The sequence below is a fragment of the Mesocricetus auratus genome, unplaced genomic scaffold, assembly GCF_017639785.1.
Source record: "Mesocricetus auratus isolate SY011 unplaced genomic scaffold, BCM_Maur_2.0 Super-Scaffold_100013, whole genome shotgun sequence".
In the NCBI taxonomy this organism is placed as follows: Eukaryota; Metazoa; Chordata; class Mammalia; order Rodentia; family Cricetidae; genus Mesocricetus; species Mesocricetus auratus.
In genome coordinates, this window is record NW_024429196.1 from 19,896,491 (window position 1) to 19,917,303 (window position 20,813).

Below are 20,813 nucleotides of genomic sequence, written 5' to 3' on the forward strand. Positions count from 1 at the left end.
TGACAGACAATAAGTCAGCTATTACAAGTGGTTTTAAAAAGAAACAATGTTATGTAGAACTTGATGAGTGAAGACTCATGCTCACTAGCTATGTGATCTTGGATAAGTTACTAACTTCTTTTGGATAGGGCATAATTTCATAATAAGCATACTTATTCCACTTAATTTAAAAGCAATCACATGTTGTTCAAGAGTAATTTGAAACATTTGTAGTTATGCTTATGAAATTATAACACATGCACAGACAGACACACACACCTTTGATATGTTCTTAGTACAAAACCTCAATTCAAGGACAAGAATGGCTTGTGAAGAGAGGCTCAAGGAGGGATTGTTACATTGGGTTGGCCTATGGGCACATTTACTGGGGGTTCAACTTACTGATATAGGTACCAGCCCACTTTGGGTGGCATCATTCCCTAGGGAAAAGGCCCTGAGCTGCGTAAGAGTAGTCAAGCTGAGCACAAGCAAGGAAGGGGCTATGCTCTTTTCTTGAATGTGATGTGATTAGCTGTTTGAGGTTCCTGCCATGACTTCCCCACAATGACAGACTGTAAGCTGGAATTGTAAACTGAAACACTCCTCTTTCTTCCCTAAATTGATTGTCAGGTTATTTTATCACAGCAGCAGAAATGAAACTAGAACATTTTTTTTCAGTGTGGACTTGGAAAAGGTTCAAGTTTCTGTTCTTTTGGGAGTTAGTACATACTTCATAGAATCTAATACTTTACCAGAGTTTAAGAAATAGAACAAGTTGGGGGCTGGAGAGATAGCTCAGAGGTTAAGAGCACTCACTGGCTAGTCTTCCAGAAGTCCTGAGTTCAATTCCCAACAACCACATGGAGGCTCACAACCATCTATAATGAGATCCCATACCCTCTTCTGGCATGCATACACATAATAAATAATTTTTTATCATTTTTTATTTTAATTTTAAATAGCTTGTTTTACATGTCAATCCCAGTTCCCTCTCCCTCCCCTCTTCCCGCACTCCCCTTCCCCCCCTCCCTCCCACCCTATTGCCAAATCCTTCCACATAGGGGATATCTAGAGTCTGTCATTTTACTCTTGGTAGGGTCAAGGCACTCCATAATAAATAAATTTAAAAAAAGAAATAGAACAAATTAAGAGTTGAATTTGTGATGGTTTATATGTTGTTTTGACTATTGTTTGTCTAAAAGAAGCAATCATATCAGATGGGACACAATATTTATCAATATTTATTTATTCTGAATTTTTCATACATGGAAACAATTTATTTTGATCATAATTATCCATTATGTTCCTTCTTCCTCTTCCTGGATCCCTCCTCTCAGCCCACTCCCAATTTCAAGCCCTTTGTCCGTTTGCTTAATAACTGTATAAACTGTCAGGATGACTATTCCATGGTGTGGTGAAGAAGAAGGTTTTTTGTTTTGTTTTGTTTTGTTTTGCGTTTGATTTTTCGAGACAGGGTTTCTCTGTATTGTTTTGGAGGCTGTCCTGGAACTCACTCTGTAACTCTGTAGACCAAGCTGGCCTGGAACTCAGAGAGATTCATCTGCCTCTGCCTCCCCTCCCGAGTGCTGGGATTAAAGGCGTGTGCCACCATCGCCCGGCAAAAGGAGGTTTTTTTATAGACATAAGAAAGAGAACAGCCAGAGGCATCTAGAAGAATCCAGAATAGAGAAAAAGAACCATACTAAACATGGACAGTAGACAATGAGAGAGGAGAGAATAACAGGGAATAGAGGACAGAGGAAACGTAGTGAGAGACACAGGGGCAAAGCATAAAGAACGCATACTGAGGATAGCAGGGTTTTAAGGAGAGTGGGTGGCTGGGGGGATTTAGGGTAGGGTAGGGTAGTGGGTAAGAAGGGATAGCATGCTAGCATGCACTTTGAAATATGTAGCAGATACTTGTGATACTGAGTCTGGAGGCCAACATGAGCTTGGATATGCTGATGGGCAGCACAGGTAGCCATGTGTCCCTTCTGCCAGAGGTAAGGGAAATGGCTCCTTCTGGTAGACAGGAACCTGCTTCACAAGTTCCTGAAGAATTCTGACTTTTATCTAACCCTCAGAAATCCTCCTATATTACAGGCTGGGCTCATTTATGGACATTTGGAGTACCTTTTGGATTTGGGGAATTGGAGGTTATTTATTTATTTAGTTTTTGGCCTGAAAATAACCAGGGAGTATATGGCCACCATACATTTATGAGTATAGAGTTATACACTGAAGCACAAACGAGGTCCATTTTACTGAACGAAACTGATTCATACTTTTCCATTAGTCATCAGCTGCCAGTAGCCGCCCAGCTAGGGGGTGGAGCCTCTTGAGTCCCTCCCTTATCCATGTTGGGATATTGACTCCCTTGATTGTGTGCAGGTCTTGTGCAGGCAACCACAGCTGTGTGAGTTCACGGATGCAAAGGCCCAGTCATGTCCAGAAGACGCTGCTCTATGGCAGTCCTCCCTGTCCTCTGACTTTCACAGTCATATTTGCCACCCTCTTCCTGAATATACTCTGAGCTTAGGGGAGAAGGTGTGACACAGATGTCCTATGGCTGAAGACTCTCTGCAGAAAAAAGTGACTGGTCAAACTGATAGGAACTGAAAATCATATTTTGAATTGACAGAACATCATTCAATTTTCTGTCAATGTTTGTTGAATAAAAATCACTTTTAAAGTTTCATTTTCTGAATATTCGAATTTAAAATGTGAACATTAGATGAGGAAAGGGGGAGGGAGAAAGAGGTGCTGTTCTGGAGCCAGACTTACTTTGCATGTATTACTGTAAAACCCTGCTCCCTTTCTCTGAGGATTTAAATCCTATTGCCATCTGACTCCTGTGCTTGCACAAGTCAATTCAGAATACCCTCTCAAGCCTGCTTCTTTAACAGAATTCTGATTATAATCATGACTAAATTTTCCAAGTTATTTGTGAATACCTCCCTTACTTTAGGTCCCTGAATTTCTGTTATCTCCCCCAATTCTTCTAGCAAAATATAAATGACAATTAGTTTTGAATGAACTAGTCATAGTTTAATTTATTTCAGATACTTACTCTTATTATAACAATATATCAACCCTGTTCAACAGATATCTTTTATTGGACAAAATAGGAGTTTCAATCTAGACCCTAAAACCAAGTTTTTGGACTCAAAGTGACTTGTTCCTTCTTAGGAATTATGTAACTTATACATTACTTAAGACTGTCTATGAATTTGTTGATAAAGATATAGGTAGAGAACATTGTTGGATCACAATGAGGAAGGCTGAATCCAGTTTCTAACAGAGTATGTACTTTGTGGTAGCAAGTGTTACCTTGCAAACATAAGAGACAGTTCACCCCTGGTTTATACATAAAAGTGTTCAAGAATTCACGCTAGCTTAGAGTACCAAACAGATGTATAAGCTCTGGTTTTACAGAATGATGCAGAAATTTGGGGCACATATAATGTAAACTTTACTCCACTGGCACAGAAGATCTGTCAAAAGAGTTCCAGCACAGTACTGGTCAGAGATAGAACCCAATACATGACTTTGGATGAGGTAATTTCCTCAACCAAGCTACTCCCACTCACATAATTAGAAAAATTCTGTCGTTTTTCTTGCTCATTATCTATGAGCCTCTGAGGAGCAAAGAGTTCCAAGAATGTTGTATTTCTAACAATGCACGGTTGTTGTCTCTCACCTGTTTTGCTTTTGTGTTCAAATTTGCATCAAGCATTTTCAATACACATCATGGGCATGTACTCATGGGCATGAGAAAAATGAGGGCTCTGAGAAGGTCAGAACTTATAAAGGTAATAGTGATATTAGCAGAAAACCTCACATTGAAATCTAGAAATGACCAAATATTCAGACATGAACTTGGAACTCTACAACAAGAAAATGAAATGAAACCAATTGTTCTAGATCCAGCCAATGCAGTGTTTTACTGGTTCATTGATATGCAGATGGTCCACAGAATATGGGCCTTACAGATGTAAACTTACAGTACTGAGAGTTTTCTGTCTTCCATCTTTGTAGACATATGATGGCTCAAGTTCTGTAAATACCCGTGTCGCCAATGTGTGTGGAAGACAGAAGCCACCTAACTCCATCACCTCCTCAGGAAACAGCCTCTTTGTGAGATTCCAGTCTGGCTCTTCCAGACAGAGCAGGGGCTTCCGAGCTCAATTCAGACAAGGCAAGTATCCTGTGGGTCACCTGAGCCCTGGAGTGCTCTAATGATACCTGATTTTAAGAGTTGATCAGAGTTTCCAACTTAATATGCAAATGTTCAGATAGGAAGACTTACAAGTATTGTAGTTGTTCATACATTTATATATCTTTGTCTACCTTAAATTATGATGATGTCTCAGGAACTGTACATCTCTTAAGCAATGTGTTTTTAGAATAGTGTTTAATGGTACAGTACCAGTGATATAAAAAAAGTATTAGGCAAATTAATTTACCTAGTACCTATCCAAGGAGATACACAACTGTAAGACTTGTTTGTAATGCAGTTAGACTCTGTCTCCACAGAGTGGTTCACTTCGTTGCTGAATCCCATAGTTTCCTATTGTTTTTGTCCTCAGGTCACCACTTCTCAGTTTCCTCTCTCAAGCCTTTTCACCCATTGCCTTTCACCAGATTTTTCTCAGAGAATAATCTCTTGTTTTGCCATTCCCTTTTTTATTTAAATTAGAAACAATCTTATTTTATATATCAATCCCAGTTCCCTCTCCCTCCCATCCTCCCATGCCCCCACCCCCACACCTATCCCACTCCCTATCCATTCCCCAGGGAGAGTGAGGCCTTCCATGGGGGATCATCAAAGTCTGTCACATCATTTGGGTCAGGGCCTAGGCCCTCTCCCACGTATGTAGGCTGAGAGAGTCAGAGATTAATCTTTATCAAATTGGCAGACATGGAAGGAACCCAGAACTAGGAGGGATTATTAATTGGTCTGAAAGGGGCCATGTTTTTTATCTTGATGACTCAGATCATTTACTTCAAAAATCTTTTTAATTAAAAAATTGCACATGTGTTTATGTGTATGTGCCATGGTGTACATGTAGAGGTCAGAGGACAGCTTAGGGAGACTCAGCTCTCTCCTTTCGCCATGTGGATCTCAGGGATTGAACTCGTGTCTGTAGGCTTGATGGCAAGTGCTTTTACCCGTGGAGCCATCTCACTGGCCTCACTCAAATAAGGTTCGCCGGTTTAGTTGTCATGTGTCTATTAACATTCATACTAGTAGATGTGCTGGTACCGTATTAGTAAACAGTCCTAGATGGAGAGTGTTTCTGAGTCTGTCTCCCAAAGGTGCATTCTCAGAAACATTAGAGCAAGACAATAGTGTGCACGTCTACCATTCCCAGGGATTTCGAAGAAAAAGGAGTACTTAACATTATTTTTCTTTACACTTAATATGCCCTTAAGTGCTTCAGAATAAAAGTATGCTTTCATCCCTATGTGATCTTTTATAACAGCCCCCCTCAGACTTACCCACTCATGCTCCATCTTTTTCCCAAATAACTTGTAAGAGATGTACTCAGATCACAGAGACTCCTGGTATCTGTCCTTTCTCTGTGTGGCTTAGAAGATGAAAGCCAAGCCACTCCAACTGTTAAATTCAGTCCCCAAACCTGCCCTGACCCTTTTACAGTGTTGCTTGCAATATGGTTTAAGCCTCACAGGCTTCAGTCAAGACTACAGATATGGCCTTTCTCCATGTCGGGCTGCCCAGTCCCTGTACTCTTCTCCTCCTCTAGATCCTGGTTCAGTCTTGCTTTCTCTGGACACTGGGCACTCAAGAATGTAACACACTCTCCTCTCCTTGTTTCCATAGAGCACTGAGCTTCTCTGGTTAACTTGCAGTCACCTTTATAAATTGAGTGTTTTCTAGAGAAAATAAAGCTCATTTATAAACAAATCACCCTTCTTGTAACTTATGAGGAAGCAAAGTGAATCAAGACCAAAATATTGGTTGAATGATTCAGACAATTCACAACCACTTAAGCTGTTGTTCTATACCATGTCCCTACTTCCTGTCATTGAGAAATATTAAAACTGTGAAGTATTTTCTAATTACCTGATGCTTTATGTGCAGCTTCCCAAGCAGAGAGCTTTGTTGACCTGCATGTTGGAAATAAGAGCATTTTTCAGTCATCTAATAATTGTTTGGTGTCGTTGGTAGAAATCACAAGTGTATGACATATATGTTTGTGCTTCCCAGAATGTGGAGGCCACATCATCACCGACTCTTCTGATACTATTTCCTCTCCATTGTTCCCTGATAAATATCCAAACAATCAAAACTGTACCTGGATAATTGAAGCTCAACCTCCATGTAAGTAGCAAAAATAAAAGGGAGAGGAGTATGGGGCAAGGGACACCTTTGGGAGGCCTGGCTGTCAGTGGAGCGCTTACCTTTTCCATTTAACAGTTGATGACTGACCTCTTTTGTGGAAGTCCTGCTTCCTGGAATGCATGCAAACAGTCATTTTCTAGTCTAGTAAGCAAACATTTTTAAACTGATTCATATTAATTTAAAGGGATTTTTAAGGCTGGGTGTGGTAATTCTATCACTCTGGAGGCTAATCCAGAAGACTTATGAGTTGGAGACCAGTCAGAGCTCAACAGTAAGTTCAAGGTCAGCCTGAGTGATATATGGAGACCTTGTTTCTAAAAAAATCCAAGAGCTGGAGAGCTCAAAGTATAGCTTAGTGGACTAAATACCTACCTATAAGCACTGAAGCTCCGGGTTTGGTGCTCAGAACTACATGAATCAAGAGTGGTAGTATCAGTCTCCAAGCCTACAGAGAAACCCTGTCTCTATAAACAAAACAAAACAACAATGAAAAAAAGAGTGGTGGTACATGCTTGTCATTCCAACATACACTGAGGTAAGAGAATCAGAAGTTCAAGGTCACCTTCTATTCATATCCAGTTGGAGGCTAGTCTGGGATCAGTGAAAGTCTTGTCTCAAAAACAAACAAACAAGCAAACGAACAAGGAGAAAGGACTGAGGATGTGTCTCTTAGAATACTTCCTACCTATCATGCACAAAACCATAGGTTGGCCCCAGCACTGTTAAACAGTATTTGTGTATATCTTTGCTGTACTGGCAGGCATGTGAAATTGAGGTCATGAAAAAGTAATTGATAGACAAACAGCTCTTGATGTGTATTCCTGAGCATGGTACATGCTGAATGAATACATGAATATGAAGAATATAGTTTGGAGAAATAGCTTACAGTCAGAGGATATGATGTCACAAGCTATTGACCAGTAAAGGGGAAACTAATAGCAAAATCTAGTCTCTCCAACTGTGTACAGATTTATTAAATCCCAGAACAGGCCTAGAAGCACTCAATACGTGCTTACTTTCCTTTCTTTATGGAATCTGAGAATTCTATTACCTGACATGATAGTAGTCTGTCCACATTTTACAGGCAGAAAAAATGAGATGGCCCTTATAGACATGGCAGAATGGCTCCAAACAAAGCAATCCTGGTCCTATTATGAATCCCATTTCATTTGAACCCTGCCCTCCTTTAAAGTTTCCGAGAAGACTTTGTGATTTCAGACACAATATGGGAAAGTCATTAAATTTTCTGCTCTGCTCTCTTGTTAATGACCTGTGTGAAAAAAAAGTACAGTCACTTAGGCTAAGCAGGTCTCAGCATAAAATAATATACAAAAGAGCTGGGCTTAAATATTATTAAACTTAATTTAATTGTTATTTATTGTGAAGTAAAATTCCACAAATTGAGAGTATTTTGTGGCCATGCATGAGATGTGGGAGCCAGTGATATAATTCTTAGTCTTTGTGGATGGAGAGGGTGGAGCCCCAACAAAGCGGAGGAAGAGAAACCCCCTGCCTGGAGCCCAGCAGCTTTGTGCCTACTGGTTATTTTCTAATGAGCTGTGAAAACATCCAGATGAAAGTTCTCACTGCAAGGACAGCAACAGGAACAGATCCCTTTCTGAAGATTAGGGACGCTGGAGAGGACAACAAAAGGAAAATGTACCCAGGCACTTGCTGTCCCTTACACGATTCAAAGCTTTCTTGATGGATGATTCAGAAGCTCTAGGGCACTGGTTGTGACCCCTAAATAAGCTTGAGTGTGCTAGGAGGCGTGTTCTGTGGAAGAAGGATGTTTTTGTACAAGGAATCAGAAGAAATCTCAGTAAGGAATCAGAATCTAAGAAAACTAATCTGTGGAGGAAAATACTTAGGAGAGGAATACAACAATGGCTGGAAAACAAAACAAAACAAAAGCCTAAGGCTATATTTTCCAACAAGACAAGACATTTCCCAAAGGCTCTGAGATGAACTTACCCAAGTGTCCTGATTTACCACGACTGGCATTTGGGATTCTACAAGCATTTTCAAAAGCATGGATTCTGCTACTCTTCAAAGGAAGCCCTTTAAGCATGAGGCTGAGCCCTTAGCTCTGTTTACCCACCCCAGCCCTGTGCAAAGCTGCCAAATTCCTTGCTTCCCTGCTGGAAAACCCTCCTCTGAAAGTACCAGAGGCAAAAATCTCTCTGTTCTGCTTGCCAGTATTTTATTAAATAACCAACCCTCTTCTCTCTCTCTCTCTCTCTTTTTCTACAGTCAATCATATTGCCCTCTCCTTTAGCCACTTTCATCTTCAAGACAGTACAGATTGTACACAGGACTTTTTAGAAATTTTGGATGGCAAAGACTATGATGCACCTGTCCAAGGTACTAGAGACTCAATCATTTACATGTGTAGTCTTGGCAAGTATTGTGTGTGCGTGCGTGCGTGCGTGCGTGTGTGTGTGTGTGTGTGTGTGTGTGTTGGCATTCAAAGCTACAGTGTTTCCAATAAGCATAAAGAGCCTCAGAAGTCACATAAGAATAATCAGAGAGCAGGAAAGCAAGATAATGTGGGACTCATTTATGTTCAAAAACAGTTTGTATATTTCAGTTTGTTTCTAAAGTGCATGTTACAGATCCCAAATTATAATCTGAAGCAGTAATGAAACAAAGACCATTTCATCAGTAAACAGAAAATTCAGAAATTTCTGGCCAGTACTTTAAAATACTAGTTATGTTCCATTGGAAATGTTTTCTCTGTCTCCAGAGGAAGGAAAAGATTTTAAAATTAATTGATTTAATTAAAAATTCACCAATGTGTTTGCTAGGCATCCCAATAAGTTAAAATGTATGTGACATTGCTTTTAAAATGGTTCAGACAAAATAACCTTAGATGCATTCAGTTTTCTCTATGGGCATTTTGCCATGGGAGTGTCCCTCCTTCCACAGGAAAAGCTCTGTCAGAGGAGACTGCTTTGATTCCTGTGCCCATAATGGAGCACCAGGCATACCTCTCATTGTATTGTCTGAGATATTAATCCATTATACTGTACCGAAGACAAGGATGTGTGACATAACACACACTCTTACCCAACCACCTCCTGTGGAGTACTGTTCTAAGTACTCTGTAAGTGGGAACTCAGTCTTTATATCCTTGTGACATGAGTTTAGTTATTTCTAGTATGCCCCCTCTTCATATGGGGAAACTGAGTCACAGAGCCCCAAGTAAATTGTCTCAGGTTACATAACTAGTAACTGGCAAGCCGGTCGTCGAATCCATGTCACCTGATCCGCTGTCTCCTCTTCTCTATGACAATGTACTGAGAGTCTAAGTGCATTATTGTCTGGTCCCTACTTGGTTGGAAATATTTACTTGAGTTAGATTTGAAGTTTGGTCACATTAGCTTTTCCTCTGTCCCTCTATTTTTTTTTAAATCAGGTTTATAATTCATCCTGGTTATGCTTGTATCTAGAGTTTATCTTTAGTGGCCAGGCATTGTCTCAAACAGAACTCTGATGTAAGTGGTTCTCATTATGATTTCTTATGTGTGCCTGGTAAAGATACGTGTGGCCTCTGCCACGCCATTACTCACCTCCTTGTTACTCTTTTCATTCTTTAGGCCGTTACTGTGGCGCCTCCTTGCCCGGTCACATCATATCCTTTGGCAATGCCCTGACACTGAGGTTTGTGTCTGATTCTTTTGCCACGTTTCAGGGTTTCCATGCCTTCTATTCTGCATCAACATCAGGTGAGTAAGAGGCATTAACAGATGACTGCAGGGTTAGCGGCGTTGGATGGAAAGCTTTGGTTGGTTATTTAGGACTCTTTTAGTTTAAAGTTGGGAGCCAGTTTTCTGCAATTCCCTTCTTCATAATTTAATGTTGTGTAAATTCTCATAACCACAACATCTGTGAGTGAAGAGAACAGGCTGGAAACCGGGCTGACTTTAGCTACACCTTATAGTCCTGGAGACTTGTTCTCTAGGGTCACAGCAATGTGTTTGCCAAGGTGCTCCATGACTGACAGTTTGATGGAAGTTCATAGGGACACAGAGCTTCACGGTTAATCTGCATTTGATGGTAGGGTCAGGTAGGTCTGGATTGACAGGTCCCCTGTGTAGTGAGGCACACGGGTGGGGAAGGGACACAGTGCCATCCAGCACTGTGGTTCCTGGCCAAGAGGGGCTGTTACAGCCCAGGTTTGTGTATCAGTGCTCTCCTCACAGGGAAAAGCTGCAAAGTACCTTCTCTTCCAGGGAAAGCCTGAAAATCACCCTGACCATCAAAATCAAGTGGCTGCAGGAGTAAAAACAAGTTCCTTTAACCTACATTTCTAGTTCACAAGCAGAAAGACTTTGAGAAAAGGGTCCCCTCTGGTCTACCATACAGAAGAGCTCTTGGTTTTCTGGTTTTGGAATCTTCCCTCTATTACTATATGTGACACAGATTTATTGTTAATGTGAGATGAAAGTGCCATGTCCTTTGCATATGGCTCCAAGGCTCTTCCTCTTGTATCTTGTGGTATCCTTTATTTGGCCTTTGCTCTGAAGCTCCCTTTGTTTCTTTGACTTCCAGTTTGCGGTGGAACCTTGAACATAGCTCATGGAATCTTCAACAGCCCTGACTACCCAGCGGAGTACCATCCTAATGTGGAATGTGTCTGGAACATTGTCAGCTCTCCTGGAAACCAGCTACAGCTGTCCTTTCTGTAAGTCCTTTGCATGGGTGTGTTGTCTCGTGCTGGTGAGTCTGCAGGGAGGAAGCACTGTTACTGATAGGATGGGTAACCAGCATCCTGGTCCAAGCCATCGCCAGGTGTGGCGGTACACACCTTTAATCCTAGCACCCCTGTGTAGAGGCAGGCAAATAAATCTCTTTGAGTTTGAGACCAGCCTGGTCTACACAGCATGCTCCAGGACAGCCAGGGAGACATACAGACCCTGTGTCACAAAATTAAAAAGAAGAAAAAGAAAGAAAAGAACGAGCAAATATTTATTTACTGAAGATATGTTGGGGTATTTAAATTATCATTTTGAGTTCAAAGTCATATGCCATATTATATTGCACGTTATTGGAATCAGGTTGAAATCACTAATTCTTTCTTATTGTTGCTTTTCACATGTCCTCACTGTGCAGCCCACCGTGGCCTCAAATCTGTGATCCTTCTGCCTCACCTTGCCATGCAGGGATAACAGGCATGCGTGGCACTATCTGGTTGTTGATTTTGTCTTGAGAAGGATGTAAATTCTCCATGCTGGGAGAAGAACATTGTTTTCTGGCTCTTCCTCCTAGTCATGCCCGTCTGTGCAACAAGAACTGATTAAACTGCCATGGGGGGATGTTTGCGATCACCTTTGTTTTCACTGAAATTGTGACATTTCTTATGTCGCAGGAGATTAAACAAATATCCATACAATAATCTCCACATGGTGTGTGTTTCCATTCAGCAAATGCTAATCAGTACCTGGAGCACACCGTGGACATGTAATCCTTCCCAAGGGGTGCTTTACAGACAGTGGTGAGGGAGGAACACTCCTGTCTCAGGGATGAAGTCCAAGATCCTCCATGCAGCTTGTTCCGTGTAACTTGTCAAATGCATGAACCTCCTTTTTGGCCTTTTTCCTCCCACCTCTACCGTACTCATGTTGTTCACCCCTCCGACAGTCAATGGTTCCAGGAACAAGGTTAGATACTGGGCGTATCTAACTGCTCTCGGTTCTTGACAAATTTATTGAAAAATCAACTTCAAGATGCCAGTGAATTGAAGAAAGCTCAAAAGATTCACTCCCTCCTTAGGATATTAATGAACTTGAAGGACCCTGGTTATGTTAAGGATACTAAATTTTAAAATACATATTTCAAGACCATGACATAGCAGTGTTCTGTGAAGACTTTCAGTATTTGCTGTGTCTGAAGAATCTCCTGTGGTGCTTCAGAGACAAGCTCCCTTACCCCACCCACATTGGACTTCCTAGAGCTTAGGTGGGAAGAGGGAACTTCAACTGAAGACTTAGCCAGTGGGCGTGCCTTGCTAATCGATGTTGGCGGGCCCAGCCCCCTGCAGGCCTGAGCTACAGAGGAAAGGCAGCCTAGGTGGCAGTCTGTTAGCAGTCCTCCTTCTTGGTCTTTCCTTCAGTCCCTGCCTCCAGGTTCCTGCCCTGAGCCCCTACCTAGGTCTTTCCATATGAGGGACTGTAACCTATAAGCCGAATCAACTCTTTCCTTTTTAAGTTAGTTTTGGTGATGGTGTCTGTCACAGCAACAGAAAGCAAATGAGGACAGAAAGTGTCATCCATTTTCCCAGCTGACAGACAGTAAATATAATTACTGAATAGAGAACTCTTAGGGACTCCATTGATAACCTCACTCACCTGTGTGAAGTTTGACTCCTTTGTGTCACAGGCTTGAGTTTTATTGTTAAAGTGGCCATTGTAGACTGCAGCTGCTTTTGCTGTGTGTTAATGGTAATGAGAAAGGCTTTCTGGCAAGGCCTGGGAGTTACTTCTGCCCTCATCTAAAATACTCCCAGATGTGGAACTAGACCTCTTCCCTGGGGTGTGTCAGAAACATCTGAAACCCATCAAGTTCCAACAGAGGGTTTAGATTGTGGATGCTGTGGCGAAACTGAGCAGGGAGAAAAAAAAAATGGATAAATTATGGTTGGATTTGCAATGAAAAGGAGGGGGCAGAAATAAAACTTATTTATTCTATGCAACAGATATTCAAAGTAATGAACAGATATCGTACTTTATGCCAGCAGAAGGCTTTGAGGAAATGGTTGGTTTTGGTGGCTGAAATGAGATAATGGGAACCAGAAAGCAGATTATTTTTGTTGCACGTTATATTTTTACTGAAAGATCTTAGCCAAAGGGTAGATTTGCTTATAAAGTGTACCAGTCTGAAACAAAGACTTCCAAGAATAAAGCTTTTATAAGAAGTTTGGTCAGACTCTTTTAAGTATCACTGTTGTAATTCCTGATGGAAAGCCTTCCCTGTTGTTTCTCCCCGGAAGACAGTCTGATCATTAAGAAAGACCTTTCCTGTGTCATCTCCGGGATCACTGGTCAGAATTTTAACAAGCGTTTAGATCACCAGAGATACACTAAATTTCACGGCCAAAGTCAGTTGCTGTTTAGGGCTAGAGATTCTCCCCCCACCTCTGGAATATATATTTATCTATTTTTCATTGAAAAATATTTTTCATACATTATATTCTGATTTTGGTTCCCCTCCCCCAGCTCCTCCCAGCTCCTCCCCACTTCCCCACCAACCCAAATCCACATCTTCTTTTCTCTCATTAGAATACAGTCACTTAAAGTAATAATCATTATAAGTAAAATAAAAGCAAACAAGCCAGAGTAGCACAAAACTGACAGAAAAGAAAAACAAACAAACAAGCTGAAGGAGAAGCACAAACCGAATCTGAGACGCATGCGCACACAGAGGACCTGTAGACAGGAAATCCGGAATGTAACACATCAGCAAAGGATCTGCAGCGGAAGGAAAGAAATGTCCAGACAAAGCATGTGGGGCCCAGATTCTTTATTTCAGATGAGGTTTCAGGAGGTAGTAAGGTTGCTGGACCACACACCATGGCAGGGTAGGATGCTATGAGAGTGAGGCTGGGGAGTCGCCGCCCTCTGAGAGCAAAGAGGATTCACCTTTCTCTTTCCTCAGAAGCAGAGGAAAACAATTTCAGCATAGTTCACACCGGCCATAACACGAGTGTACTAAAACAGAGCCTGAATTATACTGCTTATCTTGTAGGTTTTGCATTTGCTTATTCCAAAGTTCCAAATAGTGTTTGTTTTCTTGTAAGAGTTTTATATCTCCAACATTTTGAGAACATATAAGAAAAAACTGTTAATTTCAGCATATGAAAAAGAAAGAAATTGAGTTCCTTTTTGTTACTTGAGAGGCAATAGCCAACATTTTCAGTATTGAACTGCTTTGGCCCATGAAGAACAGAAGAAGGATTTGGCTCCCCAAAACTGGTCAGGATAATCTCAAATTTATTCTATCAGTTCACTCTGTTACTTTTTGTTTGTTTGTTTCCAAATTAGATCCTTCCAGTTGGAGAACTCTCGAAACTGTAACAAGGATTTTGTGGAAATCCGAGAAGGAAACGCCACAGGCCGCTTGGTGGGACGATACTGTGGAAACTCTCTCCCTGGCAATTACTCATCCATCAAGGGACATACTCTGTGGATCAGATTTGTCTCTGATGGCTCAGGCAATGGCATGGGCTTCCAGGCCAGGTTCAATCAGAGTAAGTAGGTTTGTTACCATAATGGTTTCCAGAATGTATCCTACAAACTAGGAATGATGACAAAAGTTTCGGTAATATATTAACTAAGAATAATCTTATACTCAGCGTTCATTTCTCAGATTGCAGAATAATATACCAGAAAGACCCAACTATTATTGATGACTCACTCAAAGAAAGGAAATTGTGCTTGATGCTTTGAGTCTTCTTTTTAGGCTCCAATTTCCACCTGCTAGTAATGTTTATAATATCATGCGAATGGGCCTTTTAATACGGTCCTGGCAGATAAAGTTCTGTCAGACATGTTTCATTTACTATTTTAAATTTATTCCTAAAATTAAGACCTTTAGAATTATTTTTCGAGTCGGCTTATGCATTTAGATAAAAAATGTGGGCTGTTCTTCCAATTTAGATAAAATAGTAATTATTTTTATTCTTTAACTCAGTTTTTCCCATGACTGACTATTCTCTGTGTTGATTTACATATAGAATTTTAAAAGGAGAGAAAAATTCTTTTCTTTCATAAAACAAAGCAAAATTGGTAAAATACAATTAAGGTGTGAGATGACACTCCTACTCCCCAAGTCCCCTGGTGCCAGAGATGTCCTTTTCTCATGGGAAGCTGTCCCTTCTTTTCATACCCTGCAGCCAACTAAGGCTGCATTCAAGAGTCATCCTTCTCCAGGAGATAATAGCCCAGAAAACCAAAAGGGAAGCAGTATTTCTTTCAGTGGTCAGAAAAGAAATCCCAATCAATTAAAAGCCTATCCTTTCCAACTGTCTTGCCCTTTGTTTTTGTTTTCATCTAATTAAAGAACACTCTAAATAGGTCTGATTTACAATTCTGTTTTTCCTCCTAGTATTTGGCAATGATAATATTGTGGGAAGTCATGGGAAAATCGCATCTCCCTTATGGCCTGGAAGTTACCCCGATAACTCCAATTACATATGGACAGTAAATGTAAATGCATCTCAAATTATCCAGGCTAGAATTTTGAAGATAGACATGGAATTAACATCCGACTGCAATTTTGACAAATTAAAGGTAAGTTTCTTTATGAGGGGGGATGCTTATATATTTTGATGGATACTATTGAAAAAATAAGCTCAAATTCATACCTATTTAAATAAATAAAAGACATATGTAATGGTCCTATCATACCATAACTGCTGCCTCACTGTCATCTATATAAAATGATTTTTGTATTACATTTGTTATTTTCTATTCTACATAAAATGCGTTAGTTACTCTGTGAATTCCAGAGAACACTATCATGTCCCTGAAGCCACAATCCAACCACTCTTCTTGGAAGCTCAGTACTCAAAGTAGAAGTCAATGACTGTTGACATGATGCCCAATAGCTGTGGGAATAACTAGGATGTAATTTGAAATAAATAAGCTTAGTAGAGGATTTTTACAATGAATTATTTACAATTATTTGGAGATTATCACAAAATGTCTCTAAATAGGTAAGATAGTATTTTTAAGGCAGATGGAATAGATTAATAGATTTACTAAGTATTTTGAATATGGGAAGCTCCATAAGCTACAGTTCTTTCTTTGTTACTAATTCTTTTCTCTCTTAGAGTAAGACCCTCTGTACAATAGGTTGTACTTTCCCACCCACAGATTTGATTATAAGCAACTAAATATGATATAGCCCACAAGCATGTTTATTAGGATAATTCTGAATGGAGCTATATAGAACACTTTAAATTATTTATGGCAATATATTTAATGTGACTTTCTGTTTTAAATTGAAGTAAAGCATTTTCTTGAAATCCTTTCTATTCTGATAAAATTATAAACTACAAACCATCCTTTAAATTTCTCTTTTAATGAAGAAAAATATAGATAATTGGCTAGTTATGATGCTTTATTGTGTTTTTTTTTAACATGCAGATTTATGATGGGCGCGACATCCATTCCCGCCTGATCGGCACTTACTGCAGTAACCAGTTGTTGGAATATATTAGTTCCAGTAGAAACTCTATGACATTCCAGTTTTCTTCTGACTCTACCATCTCAGGGAAGGGATTCCTTCTGGAGTGGTTTGCAGTAGATGCTTCTCCTGCAGTTATTCCTACCATTGCTACAGGTGTGTTTGGGGTCTTTCTAAGACTCTCTGTCTATCTGTTTCTCTCTTCTTCTTCTTCTTCTTCTTCTTCTTCTTCTTCTTCTTCTTCTTCTTCTTCTTCTTCTTCTTCTTCTTCTTCTTCTTCTTCTTCTTCTTCTTCTTCTTCTTCTTCTTCTTCTGTGTGTGTGTGTGTGTGTGTGTGTGTGTGTGTGTGTGTTCACTGGTGCCCTAACATTCCAGAAGAGAGGTTGAGTTTCCTAGAGATGGAGTCACAATGGTTATGAACTGTCTGACATGGATATTGGGAACCCAATGCAGGTCTTCTGCAAGAGTAGAAAGTGCTTTTAACTGTGTATTATCTCTCAGCCCCAGAGTGCAACCATTTTTGAAATACTTCCAAGAGAAGGGCTTAAAGATGCTGCTTTTCCCCCTATAGGTTCTTGTGGAGGATATATGATGACAGGGGATACTCCTGTCCTTTTGTTCTCCCCGGGCTGGCCTGGGCAGTATGATAATCGTGTTGACTGTACATGGATCATCTATGCTCCTGGTTCTACTGTGGAACTCAACATTATCTCCATGGACATCGAATCTCAGCTAATGTGTGACTATGACAGACTCATCATAAGAGATGGTGAGAAACCATGTAGAAAGCACTGTTTAAACTCTTATGCACAGTTACAATTAGTTGCCTTTGTGCTTGTATACTAGCGCCACCACATTTTGTACAGAATTTCATAGATACTGTAACCAATAAAGCCATAAAATGGAGTAAATAGCTACAATGTTTAGAGAATGTAGGGAGAGTACTATATTACCTATCACAAAGTGTCAGGGATAACACATTCCTCAGAGAAAATAAAGGCCTTTTGAAGGGAGACACAGTCTGGAATTTCAAGCTATGCTAAATTTTTATTGATACAGTGAAAATAGATACTAACATTTGTATTTGTAGCCTTAAGATCCAAATTTAAAACCAGTAAGTATCTAAGATAGGCAATGTACCCATTTCTCCTAGATCTGTGGGTAGAAGAGTTAGAAATGAGAACGTTGTAGTGTTGCTATACATTGATGATGGGGCAGGAACCTTGAAACTATACAGTATACATGCAATTGCCCTTCCTACTATGCATCAACTAAGTACAAAAGGACAATTGGGAGGCCACATCCTTTATATCAGTGTTTCTCAGTGGCCCCCAGAATACCAATGTCTGCATCACCTGGAAATGTATATTGTCAATAACAGCAAAGGTGTTTGACTGTAATATTCAAGAAATTGCTTTCTTATAGTCCCATCTGTACAAAACCTCCCAGTGAGAAACATTGCTTGGTGGAGATGTGCATCTCAATCTATGGAGACTGGACGCTAAGAAATAATCAATCATACCCTCACAGACCTTCTGTCCTGTGAACAATTAACTTTCAGCACACATCCAGAATATCTCCTCTTTCCTGACATCAAGGCATCCCTGTATATACTAGATTTTATTTTTACAGTGTAATTAAATGGGTGCATCGTGGCACACATGAATCTGAGTGTTCACAATACAATTGAAACCTTTTAGAAATCTTCAGGAGGGAACTGTATTAATGGAGTAGCTTGCTTGTTCTTTAAAAATCACCATCGACTGAGTTGCTTGTCTTGCAAGCCTGGACGCTAAAGCACACTCCTTGGATGACCTGTGCAAGCCTGTTTTATCATCTGTGAAAGAGATGAATGCTGCTCCTGAGGTCTTTTCTCCCCCAGCAGCTTTTTATGACTATCTGAAAAGGCAATAGATGTAAAATTTGAACAAAAGTTCAAGAATTTTGTAGCTACAGAATCCTTTAAGCTTTGCTTTACTTAAGTAGACACTTCTGACATGTGTTCTATCCATTTTCTTGCTCATAGGGTGAGTTGAAAGAGCTCAAAAATTGTGCTTTGTGCCAAAACAACAAAAGCATTTAGATCAGTGGGGCAACTGATGCACATGGGTCTCTTTAGTTCACAACCATGAATAGATGGCTTATAGCTTCCTTCCTTCTTCATCTGTTTATTTGCTTCTTCAAAAAAAAGCACGTGTTGAGTACCTGTGTCAGTTGTTGGGTATTTTGGATATTTTGTCCTCTTGCACTGTGTTAAACTTCTATGGAATTAAAATTTACTTTCCTGTTATTTTATTTTTTTGGATTTTTGCCCCACTAGTTATTTTGCTTCTGATTGGTAGGCATGTTTGACATTCCAAAGCAAATATGCAAAGTCCATTGACCATAAAACAGTGACACAGACATCATGTGCAATTGGTCAGTCCTCATAAATCCTTGGCACATGGCCATAAAATGGCACAGGGTCCTGCAGCAATCTTGGTAAACAAGCCAGTCAATCTCCCAATTAGGATTCCTTTTTATTGTTTAAAACAAAATCATTCTCTTAAAGACAACACACATCAAATTTTATGTACTAAACATTCTCCAAAATATTTCATAGAACTATGCTGAACATAGCAAGTATTTTTTTGATAGAAGGGAAAGGATGAAAGGAATAAATGAGGGGAGGAAAGGAAGGAGAAGAGAGAGGGAGAGGAATATTATATGAGAAGTCAGTAATTCTGGACTTGGATATAGCTTAGTTGATAGGGTGCTTGCCTAGCATTCTAGAAGACCTTGGTTCAGTTCCCAGTGCCATACAGCCTTGTAATCCCAGCGCTCCCAAAACAGAGGTAGTGCATCAAAAGTTCTAGGTTATCCTCTGTTTGTTACCTTGTGGGTTCAAGGTGAGCCTGAAATAATCAGGACACTGTCTCAAAACCAAATATAAATCAACCAGTAATTCCTTCTTGTAGTCTCACTAGACATATCATCTTGTAGAGGAAGTTTGGGGTACCTAGAGTTAATCTGTCAGGGTTAGCGTCATTGTTGACTTCTGTGCTCTTACATATGGTAACCAAGCTTGCGTCCCTCATAAGACTCCTTCTCTGGTGATGATGACAATAATACCTATCTAACTGTTTTCATCAAGAAAAAAGTTAGAAACCATATGTAAGGCACTTAAAAGGGTTCATAGAAGCTGCTCAATAAATGTCAGGGTTTTATAATTTTAGTACCTGTTTCCACATCTCTAAGACAGTCAGGCTGGCCTAGGGAATCATCAGACTTTCTTCTAGGCCTGATATTTATGGTTCCCAGACTTATTTCCCCTTTAGAGATGGGTCTTTGGTCTAAAATTGGAATGTTTAGCATTTGCAAGTTTATCAAAATGCCCCAGAATTAGATTTGGAGACTAAAAAGATAAGTAAAGATTACTGTAGTTACTGAGTTGTGTAGCCACTGATGAACGAATTAAATAAATAATCATGTAGGGATAAGCACTGTTTCACCAGTCTGGGGTGGTATTTGGAAAATAAATAAAAATTAATAGGTAAAGCCCAGTGTCACTGAGAAGTAAAACATGTATTGCCATAAATGGACCAAAATTTTATAGCTAATAAATACAGAAAGTCAACAAAAATTCTGTTCCAAGCTTCTTGCAAAAGTTCATATTCATAATTGCCAGTGTATTGCTAATTACATAAAAGTAGAAACTGGCTTCTCAGCATTTTTAAAATTACACACACACACACACACACACACACACACACACACACACACGTTGCTGGTTATGTAAAAGAGCACATTTCTTTATTCTCAAATTCTTTCTCTCTTTTTTTTATAAGATTAAAATCTGCCAATTTTCTGTCTTTATCATTTTCCCAGCCTAGTCTGCTATAATCCCCTGTATCCCATTCAGCTTCTGGTTGAGATAGCTAACAATTGGTTTGTTGGACATGTATATCCAAAGGAAGCAATAAGAAAAGGGACCACAGATTGGCCTGACTCCCTTTTGTGTCTCCTCCTGGGAACCACACTTGCTGGGACCATCTTTATTCATCCTCCATATAACCATAGTTCTTTTACCACAAAGCAAACAAAATCTAAAAAGTAACAAAAATAAAATCATGTCTGGGCTGGGGAAATGCTCATATGAAGCTTCCTTACCTCCTAGTGAGCGACCTCTATGAACTCAGATCTAGGCTAGTTATCTTCAGCCATCACAGCAGCTGAGACGATAGCCTCTAACTCCCACTCATGTAAACATGGCCCTCCATCCCTTTCCAGCCTCAGCTCC

The 20,813-nt window shown here is 40.0% G+C and overlaps 1 protein-coding gene across 1 annotated transcript in view; it reads left to right on the plus strand.

The window, feature by feature from the left end:
- Cubn (cubilin) overlaps positions 1-20,813 on the plus strand; it is a 197,437-nt gene that overhangs the window by 110,582 nt on the left and 66,042 nt on the right. Inside the window, exons 29-37 of the mRNA XM_040755469.1 lie at positions 4,018-4,177; positions 6,212-6,325; positions 8,600-8,710; positions 9,946-10,074; positions 10,901-11,033; positions 14,389-14,594; positions 15,452-15,636; positions 16,495-16,690; positions 17,106-17,303. Of these exons, the coding sequence (XP_040611403.1) occupies positions 4,018-4,177; positions 6,212-6,325; positions 8,600-8,710; positions 9,946-10,074; positions 10,901-11,033; positions 14,389-14,594; positions 15,452-15,636; positions 16,495-16,690; positions 17,106-17,303 (1,432 nt within the window). The remainder of the gene's footprint in view (positions 1-4,017; positions 4,178-6,211; positions 6,326-8,599; positions 8,711-9,945; positions 10,075-10,900; positions 11,034-14,388; positions 14,595-15,451; positions 15,637-16,494; positions 16,691-17,105; positions 17,304-20,813) is intronic.